General features: G+C 43.0%; 4 protein-coding genes across 9 annotated transcripts in view; 3 read left to right on the forward strand and 1 right to left on the reverse strand.

Moving 5' to 3' along the window:
* Positions 1-20,144, reverse strand: LOC124201195 (laccase-2-like). Of its 6 annotated transcripts, none has more exons than XM_046597717.1 (14): positions 20,044-20,144; positions 19,612-19,831; positions 4,805-4,959; positions 3,492-3,599; positions 2,959-3,173; positions 2,791-2,877; positions 2,612-2,735; positions 2,264-2,547; positions 1,973-2,096; positions 1,651-1,859; positions 1,400-1,589; positions 1,119-1,331; positions 828-1,046; positions 1-735 (listed from the first exon to the last, which is right to left on the reverse strand). In XM_046597717.1, exons 4-14 carry the CDS (start codon positions 3,562-3,564, stop codon positions 221-223), a joined length of 2,253 nt encoding a protein of 750 aa, XP_046453673.1. In that variant the 5' UTR covers positions 3,565-3,599; positions 4,805-4,959; positions 19,612-19,831; positions 20,044-20,144; the 3' UTR covers positions 1-220. The 6 variants fall into 6 exon arrangements, with proteins under 6 accessions (XP_046453673.1, XP_046453650.1, XP_046453689.1 ...); XM_046597694.1 differs by lacking the exons at positions 19,612-19,831; positions 20,044-20,144 and adding exons at positions 5,549-5,657; positions 5,732-5,834; XM_046597733.1 differs by lacking the exons at positions 19,612-19,831; positions 20,044-20,144 and adding exons at positions 5,549-5,657; positions 5,732-5,789 and having other exon boundaries at positions 3,492-3,593.
* LOC124201322 (inactive ubiquitin carboxyl-terminal hydrolase MINDY-4B-like) lies at positions 8,707-14,596 on the forward strand. The gene is made up of 13 exons (XM_046597748.1): positions 8,707-8,945; positions 9,090-9,330; positions 10,711-10,814; positions 12,456-12,525; positions 12,598-12,757; positions 12,830-12,984; positions 13,071-13,084; positions 13,165-13,230; positions 13,296-13,366; positions 13,436-13,607; positions 13,943-14,148; positions 14,216-14,350; positions 14,422-14,596. Exons 1-13 carry the CDS (start codon positions 8,934-8,936, stop codon positions 14,468-14,470), a joined length of 1,455 nt encoding a protein of 484 aa, XP_046453704.1. The 5' UTR covers positions 8,707-8,933; the 3' UTR covers positions 14,471-14,596.
* Positions 18,075-26,923, forward strand: part of LOC124201391 (inactive ubiquitin carboxyl-terminal hydrolase MINDY-4B-like) — a 14,097-nt gene continuing 5,248 nt past the window's right edge. Inside the window, exon 1 of the mRNA XM_046597753.1 lies at positions 18,075-18,427. Within this exon, the coding sequence (XP_046453709.1) occupies positions 18,314-18,427 (114 nt within the window). The 5' untranslated portion in view covers positions 18,075-18,313. The remainder of the gene's footprint in view (positions 18,428-26,923) is intronic.
* LOC124201144 overlaps positions 20,860-26,923 on the forward strand; it is a 7,607-nt gene continuing 1,543 nt past the window's right edge. Inside the window, exon 1 of the mRNA XM_046597616.1 lies at positions 20,860-26,874. Within this exon, the coding sequence (XP_046453572.1) occupies positions 22,093-26,874 (4,782 nt within the window). The 5' untranslated portion in view covers positions 20,860-22,092. The remainder of the gene's footprint in view (positions 26,875-26,923) is intronic.

Consider the following 26,923-nt stretch of genomic DNA (forward strand, 5'->3'; position numbering starts at 1 on the left):
TTTGAATCGATATGAAATGTATTCTTAGAAAAAGGGATATGGGGTTATTCACAGTTATTCAAAATGCACGTCTAAAACAGTACGATGATTCGGCCATTTTGTGATCTGTTAGGTAAAAATATATAGCATCAAGAAGGACAAGTTGCATATAATGAATTCGTCAAAAATGAACACAAAAATTAGCTATGGCTGATAATGTACACAAAAGTAAAAAAGGCAATCATCGCCGAACGTACAGTGAGTAGATATAACCTATCGGAAGTGAAGCCACAAAAAGAAACGAATTTCCAAGTTGTCCCGATCCAGAAGTTGAGTGAATAGTCGGAGATTCTGGATGCGAGAGGGTACCGTTGATTAAACGCTGTGGGACTACGAAATTATCTTCATCGTTGGCCAGTGTAAATGGCACATGAGTTGTTAATGCCGAGTCTCCCGAGTTGTCCGAGGAAGAGTCGTTGCCATCATCACCTGAAGTGGAAGGCCGCACTGTCCTACCACCGTGCGATTTCTGTTTAGAATCTGTGACATTATAAGGCAGATCTTGAATGACGACAGGCACTTTCTCTTTAGGCAAAGAGAGATCCATTTCTTCATCTTCGACAGGCGGAAGCCAGCTACCGCACTTTGGGAAATTTTTGGGAATCGGTGGGAGATCGTGATCTTCTCCTACTTTAAAAATGAGCCCCATTCCCACTTCGATGTGAAATGACAGGTGACAGTGAAACAACCAGTAGCCTGATGAAATGATGACAAATAAAGAGTGTAAATATTTTGAACTACTTTCGCCAGGATAAAACACCCAAATGACCCGATGGGAAATGGACTACCTGGGTTGGAAGCGATGAAACGGACTATTGTGTAACCCCCGTCGGGGACAGCCACCGTGTCCTTAACCGGTGCGTCGACGAGGTTTCGCCTAATGTGGCCGCTCTCGTCCATAACTTGAATCTGCTCGACGGTAACGTTGCTAGCAATTCTCTCCATGGCAACAACGTGGAAAGCCGAGCCGTGAATGTGAAACGGATGAGTGGCATCGAACGTCACACCTACATTGGCGAAATTTTTCTTATAAAAACTAAATTCCAGGTACAAACATTGGACGGGAATTTATGCTTTACCTTTGTCGATAAGAATAAGCTCGACCAGGGAACCTAAAGGAATTTGCAGCGTGTAAGTGCAGTCGCAAAATTCGTTTTGGCAGTTGACTACAGTGGACTCGTTGCATAGAGTTCCGAATGGAAGATCGTTGTACTGAGACAGAGGAGGAGATGGTGGCATTCGCAATGAAATGTGATTGATTTGCGGTGTGTATAGTCGGTGATTCTTTTCGGCTGCAATAATAAAATTTCGAATTAAAGAAACTCCTGATGGTCTACCCACCGGCAAAACCCAAACTTACCTCCAAATATGGGGTAGTGTTCGGGATCGTGAAAATGCCAGCTGTTGATTGGATTGAAATCGTACGAGAGGTAAAATTTGCGATCCGGTTCTCGTCTCCAGTCACTCGTCGTCGATGGAGTCAACGCCTTCAGCTCGGCCACGGTGATGTTTTCTTTGTCGCCAGGAGCTACGTTAACCGGATTCAAGACCTTCAAGAAAATGGAATGTGATCCAAACGGTCGCGGTGATAAATGAAAGCGTTGGATATACTTTGCCGGGACGTTTGGTATTTTCGTAAGTCAATATTTCTTCTGGCTCTACTTCCGGAGAACCAGAGTAACGAAGAATGGCTGCTTGGAAGATTTTTTTCGGATAACAATCCATTAGTCCGTGTAATCTGATCCAGTAAGATGAGATATCCTGGCTTGCATTCACGACGAAATCGTACCTCTCGCCAGCATGAATTACAACCGAGTCAACTTTGAAAAAGAACAAGAAAAGCGTTTATATAATTGCGCACTTATATATAAGTTGTAGGAATTTTATATGCAACTTTCATAGCCGTATTAGTCATCAACGGCCATAGCTATACCTTCAATGGGCTGAAGGGCGCCTCCGTCGCTAGCGATCACCAATAGAGTGTGATTATCCACCGACAATTGAATTGGGCAATTCAAAAATCCGTTGCTGATGACACGGAAGCGATAGCGTTGACCCTAGTATGGTGGAAAAAAAGAAATTATTTAAATGTGGGGGAAAACCAATGAACATTTTTGAAGCGATAGCGATAGCATTGACCTTAGTATGGTGGACAAATGAAAATAAAGACGAGTGGTGGAAAACCGCTGACAATGTTGAAATTGTGGAAAATGTTAAGACAAACCTGTTCAACGTCGAATACGGAAAGTGGCATCGTTTCGTTACTAGTCAACTCGCTTCTGGATTTAGGAAGTCGTCCTCGTCCGTTGATAATCATGCTCGTTGGCTTGTTGTCGCCGTCGTCGTGATGATGAGCCACAAACTTTGCAACGCCCAGCTCGCCGAGCCAGTCCGACACCAACATGACGTGCTCCGGAAGGTCGTAGTCGTACAAAGAAGAGTGAGGATCGTTTTGTCTGCTCTGGCGGACGATCAACGAACCGAAGACTCCATCGGCTCGTTGGAAACCTATCCGGAAGAAATTTTAAAAAATTCAAATTAATTGAATTGTTGTTTTAATGAGGACTTATACCGGAGTGAGAGTGATAGAAATGTGTGCCCGGATTTTCAGCAATGAAATTGTATCGAAATGAAGAAGCAGGTGATATGGGACACTGGGTAACCAAAGGAACACCGTCCATATAAGGGGTTCCGATCTACAAATAGAAATGAAAATAAAATGAATTTTTGTTAGCGAATAAGATCGATTACCTGGTGAATTCCATGCCAGTGGATAGTGCAGCTTTCTCCTGGCAAGTGGTTCTTAACATTCACAATGATCCTATCACCTTCGCAAACCTGTTGGTGGGGTAAATCATTTTGATTAAATTTGGGTTTCATGTGACCTAAACAAGAAAGTTTTTTTGGGAGAGGTTTTACTTGAATAGATGGACCGGGAATTTGGCGATTAATGGAGATGACACCGCGCTCTACTCCGTCAGCGGGTATGCAATGGTGCCGGTCGCAGTCTTCCCGTACGTGCGGACAATCGAAGCATGCTTTGCTCATGGTGAAATAGTACTCGACGTGGAAATCGTAGACACATCGGCGCGCCGGCCCGTCGTCGCATTCTCGTTGGCAAGGATGAACCGGTTCTGAAATTGTGCCATATACGTAAGGTGTTTGACAACGGAAAACCCAATTCAACAATTAGATCAATCCACCAGGATGCTTTTTGTCTTAACATTTAACTTTGGAATTAAATTCATTTTGCTGGGCATTTACTGAATGGACTGAATCAAAGCCGGACGTGGAGGACGCTGGAAATGACAAACTGATTGAAATACGATCGTCTGGTACACAACGGTATGGATAAAATTCGTTAACAGGAAATGAATCGACGCAATCGAAGGATAGGACATGGCTGTGTCAAATGTCAAACGCGACTTGATTGTTCTCCGCTTTAAGCTTACCTGTTGCCGATGATGCAGAAACGATGGATAGAACAAGGACTAGAAGAGCCGCACAGGAATTAATTTGCGTCATGTTGACTCGACTGTTGAGTTCTGTCTGACCTAAAACTTGGTAGAAAACGAAGTCTAACCGTGAAAATCCGAAAATAAACACACGTCGTCGCGCACCACAGCAGATGAGCGGGAGGGGTTGGAGGAAAATTGAGTTTACGTAACGCGTGCTGTTATGTAAAAGAATACTATTTTAGGTGGCGGCTCAACGCTTAACAATCAGCCTGCATTCGGCTTGACTATCTGTCGGAGACTAAAGCGGACGCCGGATTTTTTAACGAAAGGCATTCGAGATTTTTCTCCTGCCACGACTATTGTACCACATACCCCCCCTCCCAAAGTCCTCCCTCCTCTCCTTCTTAGCCTTCTCCTCATCTCTATCACTTTAGGTTGGTTCGAAACTCCGCCTAGTCTGCTGAACATGAGGATTGAGAATATACCATGGCCCGAGCGTGGCTCCAGTGACTGTAGCTATCGATAGAGAATGAGAGAGATCAGCAAGGCCATTTTGAAATTTTCCCCGCGCTGAACGTCACTATAAATTCATTATAATCTACCTCAATTAGCCTTTGGACAGATGGAGGGATTGACGCGTCAGTTAAAAAGCGAAAGTTAACAAAAAGATCAGGAAGAAACAACTTTCACATTTGACATTGATGAAAAAAAATCCCCAGCTGTTTCCAGGGAGATAATCCAGGTTCATTGGAGTGAAAGACTATAGCAGGTCGAATTTGGCGACAAATGGTACGACAAATACGATGCTTTCCTGAAACCGAATAAATATCATCAATACCAAAATCGGATTTGTCAGAAAATCTAAGACTAGTGCCATGACGACAACGGTCCCAATTTGTGCTCTTTGTGACCAAAACCACGAAACGTTTACAAACAAGCTGAGTCGAAAGTTTGTCAAGACTCAAGAGCTATCTAATCCGCCTTGTGGGGCGTCGATGACCCGTTCCGCCCTATCTTGTTTATTTATCTACGTAGACACATTTCGCCACCAGCACTTCTTCCTGATTGTTGGTGGTTCCCCAATAAGGCATACAGTAGCTATAATTTCACTAAATATGTAAAAGGAATGATAACATGAATTCCGGATATTTTTCCCTTCTCAGAAATGAAAGGTGAAATAATCTTTTCAATCGCTAATATTAGCTGAAAGTTGCAAGTCATAAAAGAAAAACTATTATTGTTATTACGTCAGCTGACAACTATAGGCACTGTATACGGTACTTCATCAAAAATATGTGCAATCTTACCTGTCCAGATGACAATATAAGTAGTTCGATGGGTCACTTTCCCTTTCACTTGTAGCAGCGTTGTTATTCCTCTCTCTAGTTTATTTTAGCGGCTTCCTGAGAACCCGAACTGAATAATCTCCGCTTCTGGTGCTTGCAAGAAATCGTGACAATACCTATATGAAATAATTTTACGAAATTTGTGTCAGATAACGACGAGTTTAGTTGTTTACAACAAAATTCCCCCCACCGTTGAGTTTTTTATTGCCACAATGGGAACTACGTGTCTTGGTAAATGCTTCCTTTCAATTCAGTTCCTTCCACAACTGGTGGAAAATATAAAACAGACGCGCCAACAATTAGCGTCTTTTGGCCTTCGCATGCAGCTTGACGTTGTAATAAAAAAAAATTGTTGCTCAACATCTGATTCCCGATTGAATTTCGGGGTGCTGACGTCAGCAGCTATACAATTTCACCGCCAAGATCGACGGCTTTTTGAAAACGGAATATCACAAGGCCAGTGGAGAAAGAAACGTTGAACGGCTGACGAGGCGACAACCGCGCAGAGTCTGCGTGCAACCCATTTACCATTTAGTTATTTTAAAAGAATATAACAGAGTATCCTTTAACCTTATAGAATATGCAATCCACTTAGATGACTCGTCGTTTCTACTATTTTCTGTTTTAGTTGTTGTTTTAATTTGTTTCACTTTGGTTTTCAAAGGGTAAATACAAATTCACTATTCCGGTGCTACTGCTTCTTACCTTGACAAGGTGATTTTCCTCGGGACTTTTATTTTTACTTTTTCTGCTCAGTCACGTCCGTGATGTAGAATAATAATACAATCACGTGGATTTCCCCGTTCTGCCGTCGCTTATAAGTCCAAAAGAATATGAATTGTAGTACAAGGAACAGCTCAAAGCGCCAAATTTAAATATTTTCCGTACCGGCACAATGTGTGGCTGTGAAGAAAATGAATCGAGCTGCTTTGTAACGTTGAGAGAACACTCAAAATCGACTTTGATCAGCGGAAACAGGTGCGCCACAAGTGTGATGCAAACATGCTATTGCACCTATCTGTATACAAAACTTTGCCCTACACAGATCTGTTGAACTTTTGGATGCACATTGTTTGCCCATACGAGTCGACCAGCCAAAATAAACATCTAAACAAATATTTTTCCCATGAAGGATATATTATTGAGTTCCGACTGTATGGACTCATGCATCAAACTCGGCTATTAACTCTAATTTATGTCAGTTTGCTCAATTGCGATATACTTGGTCGAACCTGCCAACTTTAAAATTTTGGTGTCAAAGTCAAAGTTTTGCACCTGAAGGCTGTGCGTGTTTTTAGCGGTGCAGTCTTTGCATCCTGTTCGTTTTTACTGGTTTTTCCCCGGGAAAAGAGTGCAAAACAAGTTGATTGATAACGATGTCCTATTCGGACTAGTCCCAGTGACTATAGCGAATAACCCGAATAACTACAAAACTACATAAAACTTGTTTTGCGCAATAGCTATGGGACATGCACGTTATGAATTAAACTACCAGTGCTAATTATACGTGAAAACCAATGCTTAGGTCCGTTTTTTGTTCTTTTCTTGAATGATTTTTTTTCTCGAGATGAAGTAATTCAAATAGATTTTTGTTCCTCAACCAAATTATTAGATTAGCTATTTCAATATTTTATCTCAAAAAGAAGATGTTTCTTTCACGAGCAAATAAACTTTGCATAAAATGCTCTTTTGTTTTAGCGGTAAGATGTGGCCTTGCGATTGGAATTTTTGGCAAAGGAAACTGAATGGCACCGCCAATCTCCATAACCTCCGATAACTTTTGGGAAGAGAAATTCCCCTACCTTTTGAACGTGGAGTATCGGGATGCAACTTGGTTCGTGTATTGCGCCATACACAGAAACATGGAGAGGATCCACGGAAAACTGTGTTCGCCAAAAACTACGCAGTTGGTACTCCTCCATCAGTTTGGCATGCGACTAGTTCGGCAATAAATCGCCGTGTCTCACTTTCGCAATCGAGATGCATCCCAAACTATTTATTTTTATCTCTAGGCACTCGCCAAACGACTCGTATGGGTTACGAGGTACTAAAGAAAAGGAGAACTGAATAAAACAATACTCATCCCTTTCGTGTGTTCAGACTGTGCTAAAATCAAGAAAAGCCAAGGCCTCGTTATCATGTCTGGGGAAAACCTTTTTTCTTTTTTTTTTTTCAATGCTGCAAGGTCGTCGGTTATTGTCACTGGGCTTTCTCTCTTCGGGGAACCCAACGGCTTTCACTTATATAATACAAAATCTCTCTCCCTCCCTCATTAGATGGTGATTCCCTATACACCTAGACGTATAGCTACTATAGGCTACTATTGGGAAACGTCTTTATGGTCCCCTTCTCTATTGCACCTTTTGTCTGTTTTTCGACCCATTCCCCTCTCATCACATGTCCTTGCAAATCATTTCAAGTTCTTCCAATAAAAGAAACCAGGAAAAAAAAACAGTTGAACAAAGTCACAGAAACAAAAAGGAGAAAGTTGTCTGTAGGCTAAAGAAATCGATAAAACGATCAACTTTATGGCATTAACTGTCATCTGTCCAGTTGCGACTTTTACATATCGGTTCTCATTTGTCATCTTAGTATTCAATAGACCATAGTTTGATAGATATTATACCAATGAAATAAGGAGTCGTAATTGCTGATCAGTGGACATTTCTAATTCTCTCTAGCGTCCCGGTTGGATGAAGCGTTGGACAGTTCTGTCGGTAAGACCTGTCTTGTCTTATTACTTATTACGCAAAGTGCCATTAAAAAGTTAATGTCGCAGTAAATAACGTAATAGGATTGTAAAAGACAACTACTGGAAACTACTAAGAAAATGTAGAGTCAGTCTCACGAGCGAAGCAGACCACGTGAGACCCATTCGAGGGGAATCGTTTGTTTCAAATGCCCTTCAAAGGCCTTGTTGGCGTACGTATTACGTACACGGTACTAGATAAGCATTGCAATCGATGGAAAACAGATCGCCATATCAATGCGGAAGTCGACGATAGGTCGCGGAAAAATAAACAGTCTATAGGCTATGTTTTTCCCATGATGATGGATTGTGTGTCTAATCCTGATGCACCCTATACTCGATTCCAAAATTTTCTTAAAAGAACCAATCTACAAAATTTTCGTGCGCCGTGAATAGTTTGCATCACGAAACGAAGGGTCACTCATCCCGCCTGAAGAGTTTTGTCAGGATGCGTATCAAGGACGGGGTTTCCAAGGGTTATACACACCCTGTAGACCTTGAATTAACTATTAGACAGCACGAGGAAGATGTTGTTTTTCTACCTGGGCGTAAATGTATGCTGCAATATTCCAAGACCTGATACTAGGCATACGAATATATAACGCGCTCCTTTCATCACTAGCTGATGAAAACCGATTCTCCGGGATAAGAGGGACGGGCTGGTGCGTGCTCAGGACGTTTTTATCATCACACCGGCGTGAATGCGCAGTAAATGGTGTAATGGCACGGACTGAAACCGAAAGGTATTTAGTTGAAATTGTTTGCTCACCGGACCATGGGAATACATGGAGACTTTGTATTTTTCACTCCTTTCAATCGTAACAATCTTTAAAATTTTTATGCGCCAAACGATCTCACATCTCAAATGCCTAAAACGTGAAACAGCTGACTTTCGTCGGGAGGGTGAAATTATAGCATATGTAATATGACGCTTGTGATTATAACCCGGGACCACGTTAGAGGCTGTTTGTGTTACAAATGCGTAGGGTACATATCCCGGCGCCCTTTTTATTGACATGACTCGTACTGTACACGCTCGTAAACTGCGTGGCAGTGTCACGCACAAACCGAAAAGAGTCGCCATGCAGCACCTGCATGTGCTTCTCTACGGCGTCAGTTCCAGCCGCCAGACTGTGTGGAGTCAACTTAGATAGCGAGAGTCATTCGGCCTTTGCAGTCGTGCTGATGCTACTCGGTCAGTAACAACGTAAATCCCGAGTATACACAATGCGGATGTGACTGCAAAGCCGCGCAGGATCATCTCTGTATATCCCCCATCAAATAGATTTCTTCCGTTTTAATTGTTTCGCCATTTTGACACAACTCGTTCACCCTTGACAAATGAACATTGAGGTAAGTCTTGTTAGAAAAAAATTGGGTGTTGGCCAAACGATGGCGACATCAAGCGCAAGGAAAAAACAAAAAAAAAATATATTGTTGAAATTCTGTTCGCCGTCTCATCTCATCGGTTTGAGGATTTTTCTGTTCATTTGTCAGGCCAACAGAAGCGCAAGAGGCGAGAGGAAAGAGTCGCGGATTGGCAATGGCGATAGCGTCGTTCCAATCCTGTGCACAATAAGAGGCGACAGGAAAGAGTCCCGTGTGGGTAATGGAGGATGCAACATCTTGGATAAGATCCCGCCAGTCCTCAATGCGAAAAGAAGTGACAGGAAGGAATCCCGGACGCTGAATGGCGCGACGCATATCGCGGACAACATCTCTCCGGGCGACAGCTCTCGTAAGTCAACGCAAACTAGTTCATGACAGCTGTGCACAAATTTCCAAAAACATTACGCTGGATGCGATAAGAACAAGATTTAAAATATAACTGAAATCTTCAAGTAGTGCATGCCGGAGTTGCTGACACAGATATTTCCAAGTTTCTGCTTGACTTACTTTTTGTTAAATATTGATCTGATTTGAATACCGTGAGATTATTTGAAGAGAAAAAAATGTACTGCCTTTTCTGTCCCTTATACTATACTCGACCGTCTATAAACTCCCATATGCCCCTCTATTTTTTTAAGTTTTTTTCCCGCTTTTCTTCAAAGTATTCTTTTGAGCACGGAACGACGTTGTTTTTGTTGACCGTGGTCCGTGGATGCCTTCCGTGATTTCAATCCGCCAAGGCGTAGTATAGTATCTAGTACATGTGGGACACTATCAAAGAAGAAAGTGCGACCCGATGATCAAGCTGGCCGACGAAGTTTTGGGCAAGGCCAGACACAAGCAACTTGGGAGCCGAGTAGATGGTTTTATGAAGAAAGCTCGACCAACCCAAAGTCGAATCGGATTGCCTATCCATATAGTCTTGGTGGTGGTTGCGAAGTACGTATACATACAATCCAACCGGCTCTACTCACAACTCTGCTGGGCAACAGCAATCATCCGGCCTCCAAATGGAACACGAATTTCACCATATACACACATCATCGAGTTGTTAGCGATCGATGTCGTTCGCCTATATAGTGCGTTATATCAAACATAACTTTGCATTCCGTAATATTACCCATAGTAACTTGACACGGCGATAGTATACACGCCGAGTGACTTGGCAGCACGCCCTCAAACGCAGCCGGAATGGCGAAATTCATCCGGTGGTCGGGCGATCGCGGATAAATAGACGCGCGGTCGCGATGAGCGTAGATGATACGCTTTGATGGTACGGTCGTTCACCAAAAGGAAAAAAAACAAAAAACAAAAAAATAAAACAAAATAAGACGATGACTTGCAAAAGTCTGTCGGATACAACGATGGAATCGCGTGCCGATCAGCGAGCGCGGTCTTCCTTCCATCCTGTCACCAGCTCTCCCATCCCACGCGCTCATCGTCGTCAATTCGGCACTATTCGACCGTGGCCGCGATGGTCAATTGGCCAGCCCCAGAAGTCATGATCACGACTGCTCTTTCAATATTTATTGGGTTCCCCTCTACGTGTGTATCTCTTTGATTTAAGGGGAGGCTTTTAATCGCCGCTATTGATTGGTAGCGTCCGCTAGGGATGAAAGAACTTTCGTCCAAAGTCGAAATCTCGGCTGGACGCTCGCGTTCAATGTCAAAGTACTCAACATGTCAACAGATGTTAAACTCTGTGATTTCATTCTTGTTTTCCATAAAGGTCTGATGTTGGGAATTCGCGAGAGAGCCGCTTCGCGTCAGATCCAGCACATGGCCTTGGTCACAGCCAACGGAAGTAAACCCATCACAGAGTCCATCGCCGTCGTAAGTTTTTATTCTTTATTATTCTGCTTTTTATGCTCTCCTCCCGTTACGCCATTAGTCTTGGCGTTTTTCTCATTCACGGCGGCGAGTGTTTAGCCGCCCAAAATAGACCCGAATATGGACGCTACACACGAAGTTATACATGTATATGTACTTGTTGGCGTCTGGGGAGATTGACCAAACAATTCGCAATGTTTGCGCAACTTCAACATCATCAAAAGCGAGACACATTTAAGCTCTTAAACGGGCACTCACATCGGTTGTTAAGTAATAAAATGAGTGAAAGTTTTCTCCACTTTGCGATGCTCTTATAAACATTTTTTGAACAAGAATATTTAGGGAGATTTGAAATACAACATCCGGTTAGTACAAAGATAATTTGAAAGTGAAAATAACACGAATTCACGCCAACGTATCGAAATAACATTAGAATTCCCATATTAAAAAAACTGAATGTTTATCGAACACGCGAATGTTTGAAACAAACATACATTCAATAAACTGCGGTAAGGTGCGAAAATTGGGCGGGGAAAAAAGCTAGCCGGCAGCTATAATTCATTTTTGCTTCTTTCAAACAAAATTAATAGAATTAAGTAACCAATAATCAGATCGAGTATGAATCCAATCTTAGCCGTAAAAAAAAAAAAATTCTGATTGTTGTTTTAATGGTAAAATAGCGTGCGGTGTGCGACTCTTGGTGACGAAATAGCGCGTGAATGATTGCAACTGTAATATCGGCTTTCATAGATTTTTTATAGACTCTGCGGTAAAATCTCGCGCTCTTTGATGGGCAAAGTTGACGGGTCTGAACCTCATTTGACCGCTAAACGACCGCACACGCCTCTTTACATTCGCCGAAATGCCCAGCTGTAACATTTCAGCATCGATCCACTAGAAAGGGTTCACTCTACGAGAGAGACGGACGTGTCGGTCCAGCCGAGTGTGACGTCTTTCTCCAGGACTTGATCGCACCTATATGGAAAGAATGTCATCGATCTGTGACCACAACATTCCTAGCACACATGACGTCTACCTGGAATAGCGCAATGATGAAATCATGAAAGTTCATGTTCGTCATGTTTCGGCCTCTGCTGACGTTCCTCCTGACGTCGACAAGATCCTATAATAATTCTGTGGGCGAATTGCGAGGTACTGAAGGCGCGAGAGAAAGCTCTATACAAAAATAGCCGGAGAGAGAGATGCAGTCCTGAATGGGTTGATTGTTGTCGGACATGTCGGCGTTGATGAATTGTCTCTGAGCACGCGAGACAGCTGTCAGTATACTGCCACGTCCAGGATAACGCGGAATAACGTGTCCGTGCGTATACACACAACTGCACACCCTGTGACTCGGTCGACCGGCAGGAGATTCGCCCAACTTTATTTTCTACTTGACTGCCGTCGGAGTAGACGGGCTCGGCTCTCTATGTCTCTCCTTCTCATTTTGAATACCCTTGTCTTATACCTATGCATATATACTCTGCAAGTCTACGTGCACTCATTATAAGAAAGGACTTGACACCAAATCGATTATACACAAAGGTTGTTGGTCTTGTTGTTCGATTTAACCCATAAATTGAAGGTCGGTGACATCAACGTAAAAACTGATGAAACTAATGAAAGTATTTGTTGGTTTTTTAGGCACTGAGACGAATCGTTTTCGGTGAGTGTCCGGCGCCAATCAAGACCGAATATTTCATGAGAGGGCCAGGTGAAAAGTCGAATAAAAGCAAACAAGTGAATTGAAGTTGTTAAACCCAATTATTTTTTTTTAATACCGCAGGACTAGTTTTTCGGGAAGCGGAGCGGGATCTTGGTTACGCTTTGAGGGTGAGTCACGCAGCTGGACTGCCGATCACCAATTCCTTAATGATGGCCATACAAACACATATCTTGCGTATTCTGTTATTTGATGTCAGACCAGTCAGGGTATACCAACCCGAGTAAGTTTGATCTGTTTACATAATCTTAAGCAATGATGGCGTTATTTTAACATTGATTTGGAAAATGTGCAGTCCTCTGAAACCGTCTTTCTCAATGCAACAAGAAGCACTCTGTACGGCAATCACCGATATCATTTGGAAAGCGGGCGGGAGCCAATACGGAGTACTTTGCTTGCCACATCCTACTCACACTCACGTCGAAGAATCTGATCTTTTCAACGCAGATGGTAGGCCTCATTTAGCAACACTCTTAATTGTGGTTTGATAGAATATGCTGTGATGAAATCTTTTTTATTTCACTTTCTATACGCAGGTGTAACAGAAAAAGTAAGTACTGCAATGTCGTAATAGTAATCTAGAAATTCTTTGGAAATGAATGAATGGTTTGTTTCTCAATTGATGGGCAGCTAAATCTACTTGAGTGCCACAACCGAGAAGAACTTCAATATTTTGTTAGACGCAATCTGTTCTTGGTAATCTATTTTGATTTTGTTTTTAATTCGATTTAAAAGCTTCATTAAATGCCGACTTTTTCTAGTTTCAACAAGACCCCGGACCCGCTTTGATACTACTAATTTACAGTGCCGTCCTGTCAAGAAGAATAGAAATGCAAGTGTCGTCTCACAGCTCAAAACATGATTAAATTCGTTAATCGAATTCTATTCTTTTCACTTTCAGGATCGCAGAAGATATGGGGGCGCGCTGGATAAGCGCGACGAATTCCTTTCACACAAGTCTTGTGAATTATTCCGGCGACATTAGTTTTAGCGTGATTAACCTGTTCTTGGGAGGCAGAGCTTCTCCGTACCTGTACAATGGAACGCATTACCATGAAGATAAAGACAACGCTGTAAATTTTCAAATTCAATTATTCGAATGTGTGTCCCGCTATAGGTTATATAAGCTTCGTGTTTTTTTCCCTTTCTTCGAGATCAAAAGAATCGTGTTCCCCTAGTAATGAAATTCCTAGCTATACTGTAATGTGAACCGGTACCTTTGGTGCTGTCTAAGGCCGTTTGAAACAGAAACGATTGAACCCCGATTATGCAACACAGAAACGCCCCACGCCAGTAACTAGTTGTTATCGTCGAACCAAATTAGTGGCAGCCAGATTTTGCTTTTAAGTCCTCATTCACAGATGACACACATCCTTGACCTTATTTGATTGTTTGTCATGATTAAAAGATGATCGCCGAGCCTGGAATTCATTTGCGATCGCCCATCGGACTACTGATTTGGATGCGCAACGAAGAGAAAACAGCCTCGTACAAATTAGGCTCACGATTAAAAACACCAATCTACCCCATTTGGCTGATCGTCGCTTCGGAGCAGAGTAGGGTGCTATTTAGCGACGATCGAGATCTACTTCGAGACTACCGTTCAGAAATAAGGTGGGGGAAAAAATATTTCAAAAGAATACATTGACCCTTAAAATTTATTGTTTATCGATATCCACAGGTTCCAGTTACACTATTACACAAGTACGCAAAACCAATTGACTCCTGCTGTGCTTCTTATCCGAACGAGGATGCTACTCGAGGTACCGGAAGAAGAAGTCTCACTTCCCATGTTAGACAAAGTGATCAGAACCAAGTATTTAAAAAAAGTTAAACGACCTAGATTATAAATTGAAATTATGTAACGCAATAATTTTCTGTTGGCAGGTGGAGTGGAGCGCGTGTTACTTGGAATGGCCTAACGCCCTTTTTTTAAAACAATAAAGATGCATATATTATTCTTATAGACTTTTGTATGACGCCATTAAATCACCAAAGAAAAATATTTATGAAAGTCGCTCCAGAAAATACACGCGCCATCGTGGTAGCATTTTAATCGGGATGCACTGGTTTGTTGTTGCTCAATTTCACGTTCACGTTCCGAGATTTATTCGTTTTTCGAACGCCGGCAACGAGCGAGTCCTCTGTTGGCGTGATTACATAACAATGCGAGGGGACTTGGTATTTCGGATTTAGCCGCCTCGCGACCAAACAATGAACAAACAATATCGTCTACCATTCAGTTATAGCGTTTGTCATCACGAGGAGTATCGGATCGAGCAGTCAAAGTCTTTGTCGTTATTGTGCCACTGTTTTGGATGTCCTACATTTTGAGCAGGATCGAGACCCAAATTTCTGGGCTCCTGGCCTTGACTCATCGTTCATCAAACAATGCCGATACCTGTCGTATTGGGTAGCTGTTGGTTACGGGGGCAACTACGCGTTTCGAGCAGAACGAGAACTACTCATTCCGTCGATTTAGACGCAATGTTTTTCAGCAATCAACAACAGGGTGAATGGGGCAGACAAGGAGGCGGGATTTGAAATATAGCTGTGGGCCAGACTTGCCCGCTGTGTAGACTTTGAATTCTATATTTAGCCCACGAGCTGTGTGTATAACAGGGAAGACTTCTACGCCACGCTGCAAAATGATCGGAAAGCGTGAAACGTTACAGGTTAGCAGTTATCCGACGACGGCGAAGAATAATTCGCAAAATTCGCATTCGCCCAGGAGGATTAGAAGTTGGCAGGTGATGGCCACGGGCTGCACAACAATTACCCGCCATTACCATGAAATGGAGTGAATGAAAAGTCTCAAACACGCTGGGTGTGGTAGTATAACAGTTCCGTCTAAATTTAGCATCGTTACGCACACTCAACAAAAAGACTTGTGCACTTTCAAGGGCGTTTTTTACAGCTCACGCGCCGGCTTTGAAGAAAAAGGAAAGAAAGCACTTGACACGAACGTGTTTCCCTTCAGACTTTTTGAAGTTCAATCACAGCTAGCGCAATATGGTCCCGAGATTGAATTTAAAAGTTCCCGGCGACATCGATAAACTCCGCTTTTCTTTTCTCCTTTAGTATATGCGTTGGCACGGGTAAGAAGGGGAGGGCAAACGGGTTCGCTGGACACGCTACGATATTGCCTGTGCGACACTCAAATATTTGACTCTCTTATATACCTATACACCGGCGTGTAGACCTAGACCTACTTCTAATAGCCCCACATTTGTTTTGTGTCGACGACTTGGCTCAATCAGATCTGATCATCATGAGTATAGTTGCCATTTTGCTTACATTTTTATTCGGATATTATACCAGCGAGGGTCGCGTGCTATCGATTGACAGTGTAGGTCTATGAGACCAGACACGAGACATGCTGGCTAAGGCTAAGTAGGTTGTCGGAAAATCGCGCAATTCTTTGGCAGTGGACAGCAAAGGTTGTTTGTCCACTCTTAGCAGCGGGCCGGCCGCTCTTGAGAAACAAACAAAAAATGTCTAACGTTCTTTTTGTATTGTTACAGAAAGTTTTGGGAGTTGACTGGCGATTCGTCAGACCTTAACCCCTCCCTACAATATCACGAAGGAAAGTGGTTTTTATAGGATATCGGAAACTTGTTTTCATATTTCACCGTCCCCCCAAAAAGTTCAGTTTTACACGACAGGCTTATTCGTATAACAGAGAAACTATTCCTATATGCGCGTACAAGGAGGGCGGCAAATCGACAGCGCTGAAAGTTACAATATAGCGTTTCAGTTGGTGTACTATAGACACAGCAGCAACGGTGCTTCGTGTCACAGTTATATATTTGACCCAGATTCAGAGCAGCAATGTGTCTATTTGTCTAACACTGTAAAGGCCTGAAAAAAACTCCATGAAATCGATGTACACCCATCCTTCCGCTAACTCTGAAAGCACAATCTGATACGGTATTTTGATATATGCGCGTCAGGTACTTTCCAAAATTTTTCTTTCAATCGCTCGGTTCTTGGTTGTTTCCTTAAAAGTTTCTGGCGACAAGAAGTATGTTTTCTGACCCATTTTTTTACCCAAGTCCAAATCCGAGTTTAATTGATTTCCTATACACATGTGGAAAAATATAACCTTGGAAGCGGACAAGAACCAACGGTGCGGGACTAGCTAGCTTTACACACATTTATAACCGTGCTGGACAAGGGTGGGTAACAATGCTCGAAATTGATAGTGTTTGTTTCCACGTCGATTATAGTTTAAAGTGTACCTACGCATCATAATTCCGTGACTTGGCGCAGTGAGAGAAGTCGACGATTCAAAACGAACTGCTATTTTTCAACGAAAAAGCGTCGGAACGATGCGATTCGATCCTAATTCGCTGTGCGCATGTAGGTTATCAGATTCATAGAGAATATTTTTCTACTGACGTGGGAACTGTTGTATACGTTCCTGACGTATGACGTATGCCTACCATTCGCATGTCAAAACTGATGAATAAATAGAGTATAAGAACCCTGATGACTATAAGAAACTCAATCGATCATTCTCGATACAGACTACAGACTACACAATGTTTAAATCTAAAATTAAACAAGCCCTAATATACGAATAATATAGTAGACTGGGCCCTAATCGCTGGCCACGGTAAGAGACGTATATCCTGGAATGATCTCGGATATGAGTATGATGAATTTGAATGGCTCCCACCCATCATATCGTATCTCCAAATGGGGTATTAACTTATAACTTCCTAATCGCGTGCCGTTTGTTATTTGCCCTATTCATCAAATTTGGGAGCATTCATACGGTAATGCGCTGCTTCTTATTTCTTGCAAGCTGTTCCACTTTATTGTTAAGATCTCTCAGTTAAGAGTCGTACGAGTATGCAGACAATATGTGATGCCCCGGCTAGATTTCTCTCGCACGTTATTCACATCGCTTGGCTGCTCAAAATGGCCTTTTTTACAAAGAAATGTAGCGACGTTTTCATGTCAAGTCAGTCGTGACATTATGGGAGCAGACAAACGTTGCCGCCTCATTATGAATAAAATATGATATAAGAAAGAATACATCAGAGCTGAGACACTGTGAAACGTATAAAAGAAGAAGTGGCATAAGGTGACTGTATCGAGTCAGCCTATAAAGTTAGCTCACGAGTGCTGTCAACTTCCCCCTCTTTCCCAATTGCTAGATAGCGTGATTTTTCATTTCCATCCTTTTATTCTAAATTCTTTAACCTACACCGCTTTGATTTTCTCTGTCAAATGCCGCGCCTACGAGCCCAATAGTCCGACACGTTTGACTTTTACCTGTAATTATGGGCATTACTCTCGGAGCTATCGTTTGATGGCAAAACGTTTGCTTGTAAAAATAGAATAGACCCTACACATTTCCCCCGTATAAACTTTAAGACCTTTTTTTTCTATTCGAATGGCTGACACACCGTCCTCCACGGCTATTGTGTCGTCGCTGTCTATTCTTTGACGTCCCCATATATCTATCTGCCAGAGAAGTGTACCGGTATAGGTCAAGCGTTGCGTATGCGAGTACACTCGGTGAACAACAGTCGAGCGTGGCGGTCTGCCGACAGCGCAATGCTCCCTTCGTGCTCACTTGCTTTCTCGATAAGTCGATAACTGGTACTATATAGGCCTGCATCGTGGGTTATATACGACTGCATCGGTAAGAAATTGTGTCAGTCGTGTTCGTCCAACCAACCGGGTTAGTCTATTCCGTGCCCCTTGTACACAACCGCCCTCTCCCCCCAACACCCACATTGGTAGAAAAAAAGGCCATCGTTCAGCAATGACTCGATATCCGGGTCGAAGTACGGGAATTGGTGCTGAAAGACCACCTTTACCTAACGTGCTACCAGTGCCCGCTACTCTCGGAACACCCATTACGGAGGCCACAGCAATCGTAAGGATGTGCTTTCTGTTAATTTATTCCTCTCCCCTTAAAAAAAAAAAAAAAATTCTATTCGGTTGTGATTCCGCCGTTCTGTTTGTTGGCCGCCAGTTTCCATCAGGCCCCAAAGGGTTTGACCAGCAGTTAAAGCGAATTTGTTTGTCTGTTGTCGCGTTCTGTTGCGATGTTGTCCTATATTTAATCGATTCCGTTAGTTTCTCGATCGCCTGCTGCATACTTACTTTTCCTCTTATGGGGGCCTTTTCTCCGACAAGCGCCACTTTCGTCTTCCACCCAATCGATTACGCCTCGCAACGCCCCAACAAAATCCGGATGAATAAAAGTGGAAAGAAATCACAGAGGAAAAAAAAAACTCGGCCAGCAAAGAGCAAACAAATGCTCACTCGCATGCGGAGAAGTTGACAACTGGACATAATAGATGAACATCAAAGAAGTGTGACTGACGACTTAGTTTTGGCAGATGGAACAATGAATCACTGTCCCCAGTGTTCAGTAGGAAGTGGACTCTGGTGGATGGCGTCAACCATTCAATAGTTTACTATAGTCGTATTAGTCTTCGTGTTATTTAAACTCACTCAAACAAACTAACGAAAAAAAGAATGTGATAAGTAAGCCTTCCGAAGGAACACTAGCACACTTCTTGTCGAGAATTTAACATATGGCCGATATGGATTTGTTTATATCATTCCGATTCGCTCTTGATTCAGACGATATTATCATAAGATGCATGCAAGTTTTCGAGGAGAGGTTAGAGACGGAGACGGTTTGAGGTTAATGAGAGCCGTCATACAGCAGTCTTAAACTCAAAAGAGATTCAAAGAAATAAAACCACCGATTGCGTGTCTAGAATATTTTTAAAGAAAGTTGAGTTTAGATGACGAAATAATGTCAATTGAAAATCCTATGTCTGAAAGCTAACGCAAACAAGCCAAAGAGATATTCGACGGCGCACATAAAAAGTTGTGAGGTACAAAACAAGCCTGATCTGCAGTCGTTCGACCAATGAGATTTTTAGTGAACCCTTACTGAGAAAAAACAGAAACGGAAAGAGAAAACAGTTGCAGTCAAAAACCGCCAAGCTCAGGAATAAACATACCCCGTGACTACGTAACGATTTATAATCAACGCCACCAAAAATTGTCAAAAAGGAAGAATAGAGATCAATTTTGTCCTACCTTTATGCCTGGGAAATACAGCCAGGCCTCTACAGTTGCTCCATCCATCGGCTGAAGAGTTAAATCACACCAGCAGACGGGATAGGGTAAAAAGGGTGTCCTCGTGAATACACCCACATTCACATAGGCGTACACGACGACATTTAAAGAAAGGGGAAAAAGAGAGATCCGTAACTCGATTGACACAGGTAGTTTTCCAATGCAATGGGATGCTTTTTATCTAAATAAAAATAGAAAATGGGTTATAAAAAATAATTGACAGAAACAACAAAGCAGGAAACGTTTAAAATGAGACACTGGTAAACCCTAATTGTTAATAAATGGGAGAATTAAAGGTTAGCATGCAATACACTGAATTGATGCAGGTAATGCAGCATTAAAGTATCTAGTAGGTTGCAGGTCAATAAAAGTAAAGCTGGATGAAATCATTACCCTTGGAAGCGATGATCCTGAGATTGCTGCTGATGACAAGTTAATAAGACCTGCACAAGAAAAACTTGCATTTGTGTGGTTATGATGGCTGGCATTGGCCTCAAATCTGCAAAAAAGAAAAAAAAACAGGTTACATGGCGTAAACAAACTGGAAACTGATGCCATGCATCGAAAGCAGGGCAATTACTTGATAAATGTTAGTCAGGTCAGGAACTAACATTTCACAAATTTGCTTCTATATCTCCCACACTGATTCTATTTGTATTCTTTGTTTTACTTACCCGCTAAACAGCATGGAGTACGGCAGATATCAAAAACAAATAATTTAAATCTTGAATCTTGATCTCTGACATTTTCGAACTTTTAACTAATGAAAGCAGCAGACGACACTTGTCCAATTTTCTTCTAATCAGCATTCTTACGATAATACGATATCGATAGAAATTATAAAAAATCAAACTCCCCCCTCAAAATCCAAATTCCAAACCGCTCAAAAACGATAAGAGAATAAGTTTTCATTGAAATCTAATACTATTTCTGTTTGCTATATAATTCCCAGTAGAGGAAAACATATTATCATATACCTTAAATAATCGGGATTATTTTTATATCAAATTGTTCGTTTTAACAAATTTGATTATACCCACTGTTAGGAATATTCCATTCCAACAGACGACGACGAGATCAGGACGCCGCACAACAACACCGGCGCACCTACGCGACTATTGCCTTGGGGGCCCCCGATAGGTGGCCCCAAATTCAGTCGTTGTTACCCTACCCCCTATTGTTTATTTCCCCCCAATTTACTGTACAATATTGAGTGTGTTAAAATAGACGAGAGGTAAAAGACACGGTTTTGTTCGTGTCTAATTTATTCAACTTGGAAACTGTAAGTAAACGGCCCGACACGCCGAACATCCCTATTACATTTTCTACATGGTCCTTCGAACGGTTTTTAACCCAGTGCATAACCGTGTCCTCCCTCTCAAATCACTCAAATCAACTCACTCAAAACTCAAAATTGTGAAGCCGGTTGGGGCTACACAATTCTAGACCCCCCAAACGTTTATCTTTGTTTCTTTCTTTTGTTGTTGGGTGGTTAAAATCTGCCCAAACTAAAACTACTAAATTGTAAAAACAAAAAAGACGTAGAAAAGGGGGGAACCTATGCCCAAAAATTCCATTTTTTTTCTTTCGACTTTTTTGTGCCTTTCGTTGTCGGGCTAGCCTGAGGGGGCGGCCATTGAACACGCCGTCCCAACCTCTGGCCCATAGATCGGCCTGGGCTAAACTACTGGGATTTCGTCTCCTCTTTTCATTGCACGTGTGTCCTCCCGTATCCATTCTTCGCTTGCTGATGGTATCGAGTCAGAAATAATCTTTCTCTTTCTCTCAACATTCACAGAGGAGCCGAAAGGTCTCCAAAACAACCGCTAAATACAATTATTGAATGAATATTCTCTGTCCATCTGTCCTTCCTTAAAAAAAAAAAGAAAAAAAACCCTCTTACATAGGATCCCGAAACATCGGTGCATCCAAACGAAAAAAAAAAAAACTATTTCTCTCTCACGCTCACTGTAGTGGCACGCCGCAAGGGGCGCCACCAACAAAAAAAAAAAAAAAAAAAATTATTTCTCGCTCACGCTCAGTGTAGTGGCACGCCGCAAGGGGCGCCACCAAAAAAAAAAAACTTTATTTCCTCTCTCGCAAAGTGTAGTGGCACGCCGCAAGTGGCGCCACCAACAACAGAAAAAAACCAGATTCACTTAATTGAGTCATCCAGCCCGGATTTTTGCAGGAGCCTGGGTATTACCCTAGCTCCAAATTTAAATCGATTCTTTTTCAGATACATCCAAGGGATTTCAAACAAAGTGGAAACAAAAAACGGAAACTCATCCGTTCCACGAAACCCCAAGGAAAACAGGAAAAGGAAACGGGCAAATCAGTCGATAAGTGATCGAAAAAAAAAAAAAAAAAATTAAATTAATTCTCTATTTCATCTCCTTTTCCCCAGTCAACAGCTCTTGAAGAGCTACACAACCAGGAAGAATGGTTCAGTCAATGAAAAACACAAGGTCAGCCACCAAAGGCCACATAACAAGAGCAATAACCCGGATCAACGGATTTGCAAATCAAGTAATGGCCCAAGAAGATGTTAAAGAACTAGAAACCTTAGAAACAAGATTGAAAAGTCTCTTCGAAAGCTACCAAAGCGCAACAAAAGAAATCAAGGAGAAATTAATAGCGACCAAGGCCGCGCAGGAGGAGATTGATGGGGATCTGGACACCTTTCTCCAAGTTCAAGATGAAGTGTCTGGAGCAAGATCAATCATCAAGCAGAAGAAGCAAGAATGGTTGGACGACGTGAAAGAAAAGCAAGAGGCAAAGAAAGAAGAGGACAGAGACAAACGATTGTTAGCGCTCTTCCAACAACAGGCAACAAGCCAAGCAGCAAATCAAGCGGCAAATCAAGCAGCAAATCAAGCAGCAAATCCAGCAACAAGTCAAGCACAGATGGCGCAAATTATTGCCCAAATCATGGCGGCCATTCCGGCACCTCCCGCGCCAGTAATCAACGTGACGGCAGCACCAGCCCCAGCTTCAGCCGTACAGTCGATACGATTGCCGCAGCGACAAATTAAGCACTTCAAAGGAGACGTACTGGAATGGACCCAATTCTGGGAATCCTTTAACGCAGCTGTCCACTCTTCATCTCTTTCAAACGTCCAAAAATTCGATTACCTCAAGGAATATCTTAAAGGTGAGGCGTACCTGTTGGTTAACAATCTTGAATTAACAGATGCGAATTACCAAGTCGCAATCGACGAACTGAAAAGGATGTACGGGAAGACGGACGTTCTAATCGACGCGCACATTGAGAAACTGGATGCCTTGCAGCCCGTAAAGGACGGGAACGACGTTCCAGCTCTGAGGAGCTTCCAGCTGAATCTCCAATCGCACATTAGCGCGTTGGAAACGTTAGGAGTCCCCACAAGTTCCTTTGGCGGACTCCTCGGAGCAAGATTAATCAAATTAATTCCTACCAGGCTCCAACAAGAATGGGCAAAATCGCCAACAAACAAATCAACGGACATCGAGATGGTCATCAAATTCATTGGAGATCAAATCGACGCGGCCGAAAGGTTCAACCGAATCAAAGGTGTGGAAAAGGAGAAATCGTCTCCAGCTCCTAAACAGCCCAAACCGGCAAATCCACAGCCGGCAACAGCATCACAATTGGCAGTAGGAGCCAAAGCAAGTCCAGCTCCTCAGGTTAAATCCGCCTTAAAAAATAAAAACGTTAAATTTAACCCAAGTTGGATTGTGTGCGAAAGGCCCTGCATCTTCTGCAGCCAAATTCACTGGCCGACAAAATGTCCGAAAGGGCTGACGGAAAGGAAAAAGATAATCTTTGATTTGAAAAGGTGCGTCAACTGTTTTGGAGACAAACACGCGCTGAAGGATTGCACATCCGCCCGGAACTGCAACAAGTGCGGAGGGAGGCACCACACCGCTCTCTGCGACAAAGGAGACGTCAGAGTCACCAATCCCACAACAGCAGCAATAATCGTGGCCAGCGATCCAACTTTGACAACCACAGCCTGTGCAAGCAGCTTTGGACAATTGATGCTGAAAACGGCAACAGTCATCATCAGCGGCCAAAACGGTAACGAAACAAGAGCGATTTTATTTGCAGACGACGGAAGTCATCGTTCTTGGGTGCTGAAATCACTCTCATCGCAACTTAACATGAAGACAGTAGCGGTGGAAAACATCAGCACAAGAGTGTTTAAGAAAAAGGAACCCAACAAGCCCGAAATGACAAAAAACGTCGAAATGCAAGTAAGGGGCACCTGGCAAGGCGCCCCAAAAGTTACACTAATGGCTTTAGAATCGGATCACATTTCAGATACCGGCCCGTACGTAGGATCCGAATTTGCAAACAGCCTCTGGATCCAAAACGAAAAATTGGCCGACGACAGATTCGAGATGGCACACACCGAAGATCAGCCAATTGGAATTTTAGTCGGAATGGACCAGATGTTCCAGATCATGTCGAATGAAGCCGCCATACAGAGTCCATGCGGATTGCGCGCGTTTCAAACGAAACTCGGAAGAATGATTGCTGGACCATCTCAAGAAGCAAAATCGAAGACAGGAACTCAAGTAATCCAAAATTTAATTTTAACATCAAGTTACCCGATTCCACAGATTACGTCAACATTCGCGACAAGTAGCCAAAAAAGAAAAATCCTTTCAACTCAAGCAAACAAAACTCCGATGGAAAAGGAGACTGGAACGGCCAGTCCCCAAACTACGCCAATAGGAGCGTCATTCTCAGATGCCCCAATCGGATCCAGCGGAGAAGAAGATAGTAAATGGTTTGAGAAGGAAGAACAAGTTGCTGCTAATTTCGACCTTTCTCTTTTCTGGAAAATAGAAAATTTTGCGAACCTTGAAGGCGCTGATGCAGTGGAATCGGATGATCGCTTCGATTTCTTTGACGAAAAAATAACGAGATGGCCAGATGGAAGATACTGTACACCGATCCCTTGGACAACTGACAAGTGGAGACTTCAGAAAAATCTCCCGTTGGCCACCGGAAGAGTGGAGAGCACAATAACAAGATTGAGAAAAAATCCAGGAGATTTGGTGAATTACCACGCAGAAATCCAAAAGCTCATCGACAGCAAATTCGTCGAGGAGGCGAACATGGACTACGAAGAGCTTCACACCTATCTCCCACATCATCCGATCTTCAGAGGCGACAAATCAACGACGAAAATCAGACCCGTCTTTGATGGAGCAGCAAAAACGAAATTCGGCCCAAGTCTGAACGACGTGTTGGAGACCGGACCAAATCTCAATCCGGATCTCCTATCAGTGCTAATACGCTTCAGAAAGTACGAGATTGCCTGGATTGCCGACATTGAAAAGGCTTTTCTAAACATCGCCCTGCAGCCGGAAGATGCCGAAGCAATCAGGTTTTTATGGCCCAGGGATCCAGCAGTGGCTGGATCGCCTCTAATTGCCTACAAGTGGAAGAGAGTGCCCTTTGGCCTTAGTTCTAGCCCCTTTCTCCTACGTGTTACAATTAACAAACATTTCAAATCACTAAAGTCTCGTTTTCCAGAAACTATTCAACAGCTGGAAGAAAGTTTGTACGTTGACGATTACCTCGGCGGAGCAAACAATTTATCAATCGCCAAGAAAAGAGTCGATGAGACGGACGAGATCTTTAGTGACGCCCAACTCAACATGAGAAGCTGGGCAACCAACAACGAAGACCTCAAACAACACCTGAAGGAGAAAGGACTGTCGAATCAAGTCGTAGGCCTACTCTCCCCAGCCTTGGACGGCCAACAGAAGGTGTTAGGAATCCGGTGGGACACCGGATCCGATTCGTTCAAATTCGACCCAGCATCCATCATCCAAGCAGTGGAAGAAGTGGGAACGGAAATCACCAAAAGAAAGATACTCAGTATCTCGGCAAGAATTTTTGATCCAATTGGATTTTTATCTCCCACTGTACTTTTATTAAAGATTATTTACCAGAAGCTCTGGGAAAAGGAGATAGGTTGGGACCAAGCAGCTCCAGCCGATATCCAAAAATCTTGGAAGATAGTGATGACTGGTCTCGCCGATTTCACCGAACTACAAATTCCACGATGGATCGGACTATCCGAAAAAGTCACTTCTCACGAAATTCACGTCTTCGGAGACGCTTCTGAAGCAGCGTATGGAGCCGTAGCCTACGCCCGACTCCAAAAAGGACAAGAAGATCCACTCATCATCCTACTGGCCAGCAAGACGAGAGTTGCACCTCTACCTAAGAAAAAAGTAACTTTACCGCGTTTAGAATTGCTGAGCTCACTTTTAGCCGTACGTTTAGGTGAAGTCGTAAAAAATGCAATGCAAGTCCAGTATTGGAGAACTATCTACTGGTCAGACTCCTTGGTTGCACTAGGATGGATTAGAGGAGAGCCGAACAAATGGAAACCATTCGTCCGAAATCAAGTGGAAACGATTCGAAAATTTTCACAACCCGAGTGGTGGAGACACTGTCCAGGTCTCCAAAATCCGGCCGATCTTGCCTCGCGGGGAGCGCCAGCGCCAACGCTGGTAACCTCAACTCTTTGGTGGAACGGCCCGATTTGGCTCAAAGGAGAAGAAACGGAATGGCCAGATTCTCCCAACGACCAAATTCCACAAACAATCCAGTCCGAAATGGAATCGGAAGCTAGGAGTACGACGGTCAGCACAACAGCAGCCATCGCAATTCCAACAGCCTCCGTCGACTGGAATCTCGACAAAATTTCCACCTGGAATCGACTGTTAAGACGTACAGCCTGGGTCTCACGATTCCTCAGCAGGAGTCAAAAGAAGCTCAGACCTCCCGGTCCAGAACGAATGGAGTCGATAAAGGCAATTGGACCAGATGGAAAAGGAAGTGGAAAAGTTATCCGGATTACAAGATTATCCAGAGAGGAGCTGGATGAAGCGGAACTAACGATCTACAGACAGCTCCAACGAGAGCGGTATCCTAAGGCGTTTGAATCGCTACAGTTAGACAACACAATCCAGCCCAAGGAGAAAATCGCTGCACTTTTTCCAATCTGGGACGCCAGAGACCGTCTCGTTCGAATCCATGGGAGAGTATCACTTGCCCTAAGAGATAGGAACATCGATCCCCCAATTTTGCTTCCTGCATCACATATAGTAATCACTTTCTTAATTACAGACAAACACGAGTCGCTACTACATGCAGGAGCAAAGGTGACACTATCAGAGTTGAAAGAAAAATTCTGGATAGTTAAAGGACGACAGCAAGTGAAAAAGATTCTGTTTACTTGTGTGGAATGTAAAAAACTGACATCGC

The sequence above is a fragment of the Daphnia pulex genome, chromosome 2, assembly GCF_021134715.1.
Source record: "Daphnia pulex isolate KAP4 chromosome 2, ASM2113471v1".
Lineage (NCBI taxonomy): Eukaryota > Metazoa > Arthropoda > Branchiopoda > Diplostraca > Daphniidae > Daphnia > Daphnia pulex.

What these genes read in the sequence shown, in the direction of transcription:
- LOC124201195 (XM_046597717.1), bottom strand. Translation starts at nt 3,564, where the DNA reads ATGACGCAAATTAATTCCTGTGCGGCTCTTCTAGTCCTTGTTCTATCC. An exon ending in CCGTATTCGACGTTGAACAG is followed by an intron (nt 2,097 to 2,263) that starts GTTTGTCTTAAC and finishes CCACCATACTAG; the next exon opens with GGTCAACGCTATCGCTTCCG. An exon ending in TTTCATCGCTTCCAACCCAG is followed by an intron (nt 736 to 827) that starts GTAGTCCATTTC and finishes TCATTTCATCAG; the next exon opens with GCTACTGGTTGTTTCACTGT.
- LOC124201322 (XM_046597748.1), top strand. An exon ending in GTCAGGGTATACCAACCCGA is followed by an intron (nt 12,758 to 12,829) that starts GTAAGTTTGATC and finishes GAAAATGTGCAG; the next exon opens with TCCTCTGAAACCGTCTTTCT. An exon ending in TTAGACGCAATCTGTTCTTG is followed by an intron (nt 13,231 to 13,295) that starts GTAATCTATTTT and finishes GACTTTTTCTAG; the next exon opens with TTTCAACAAGACCCCGGACC.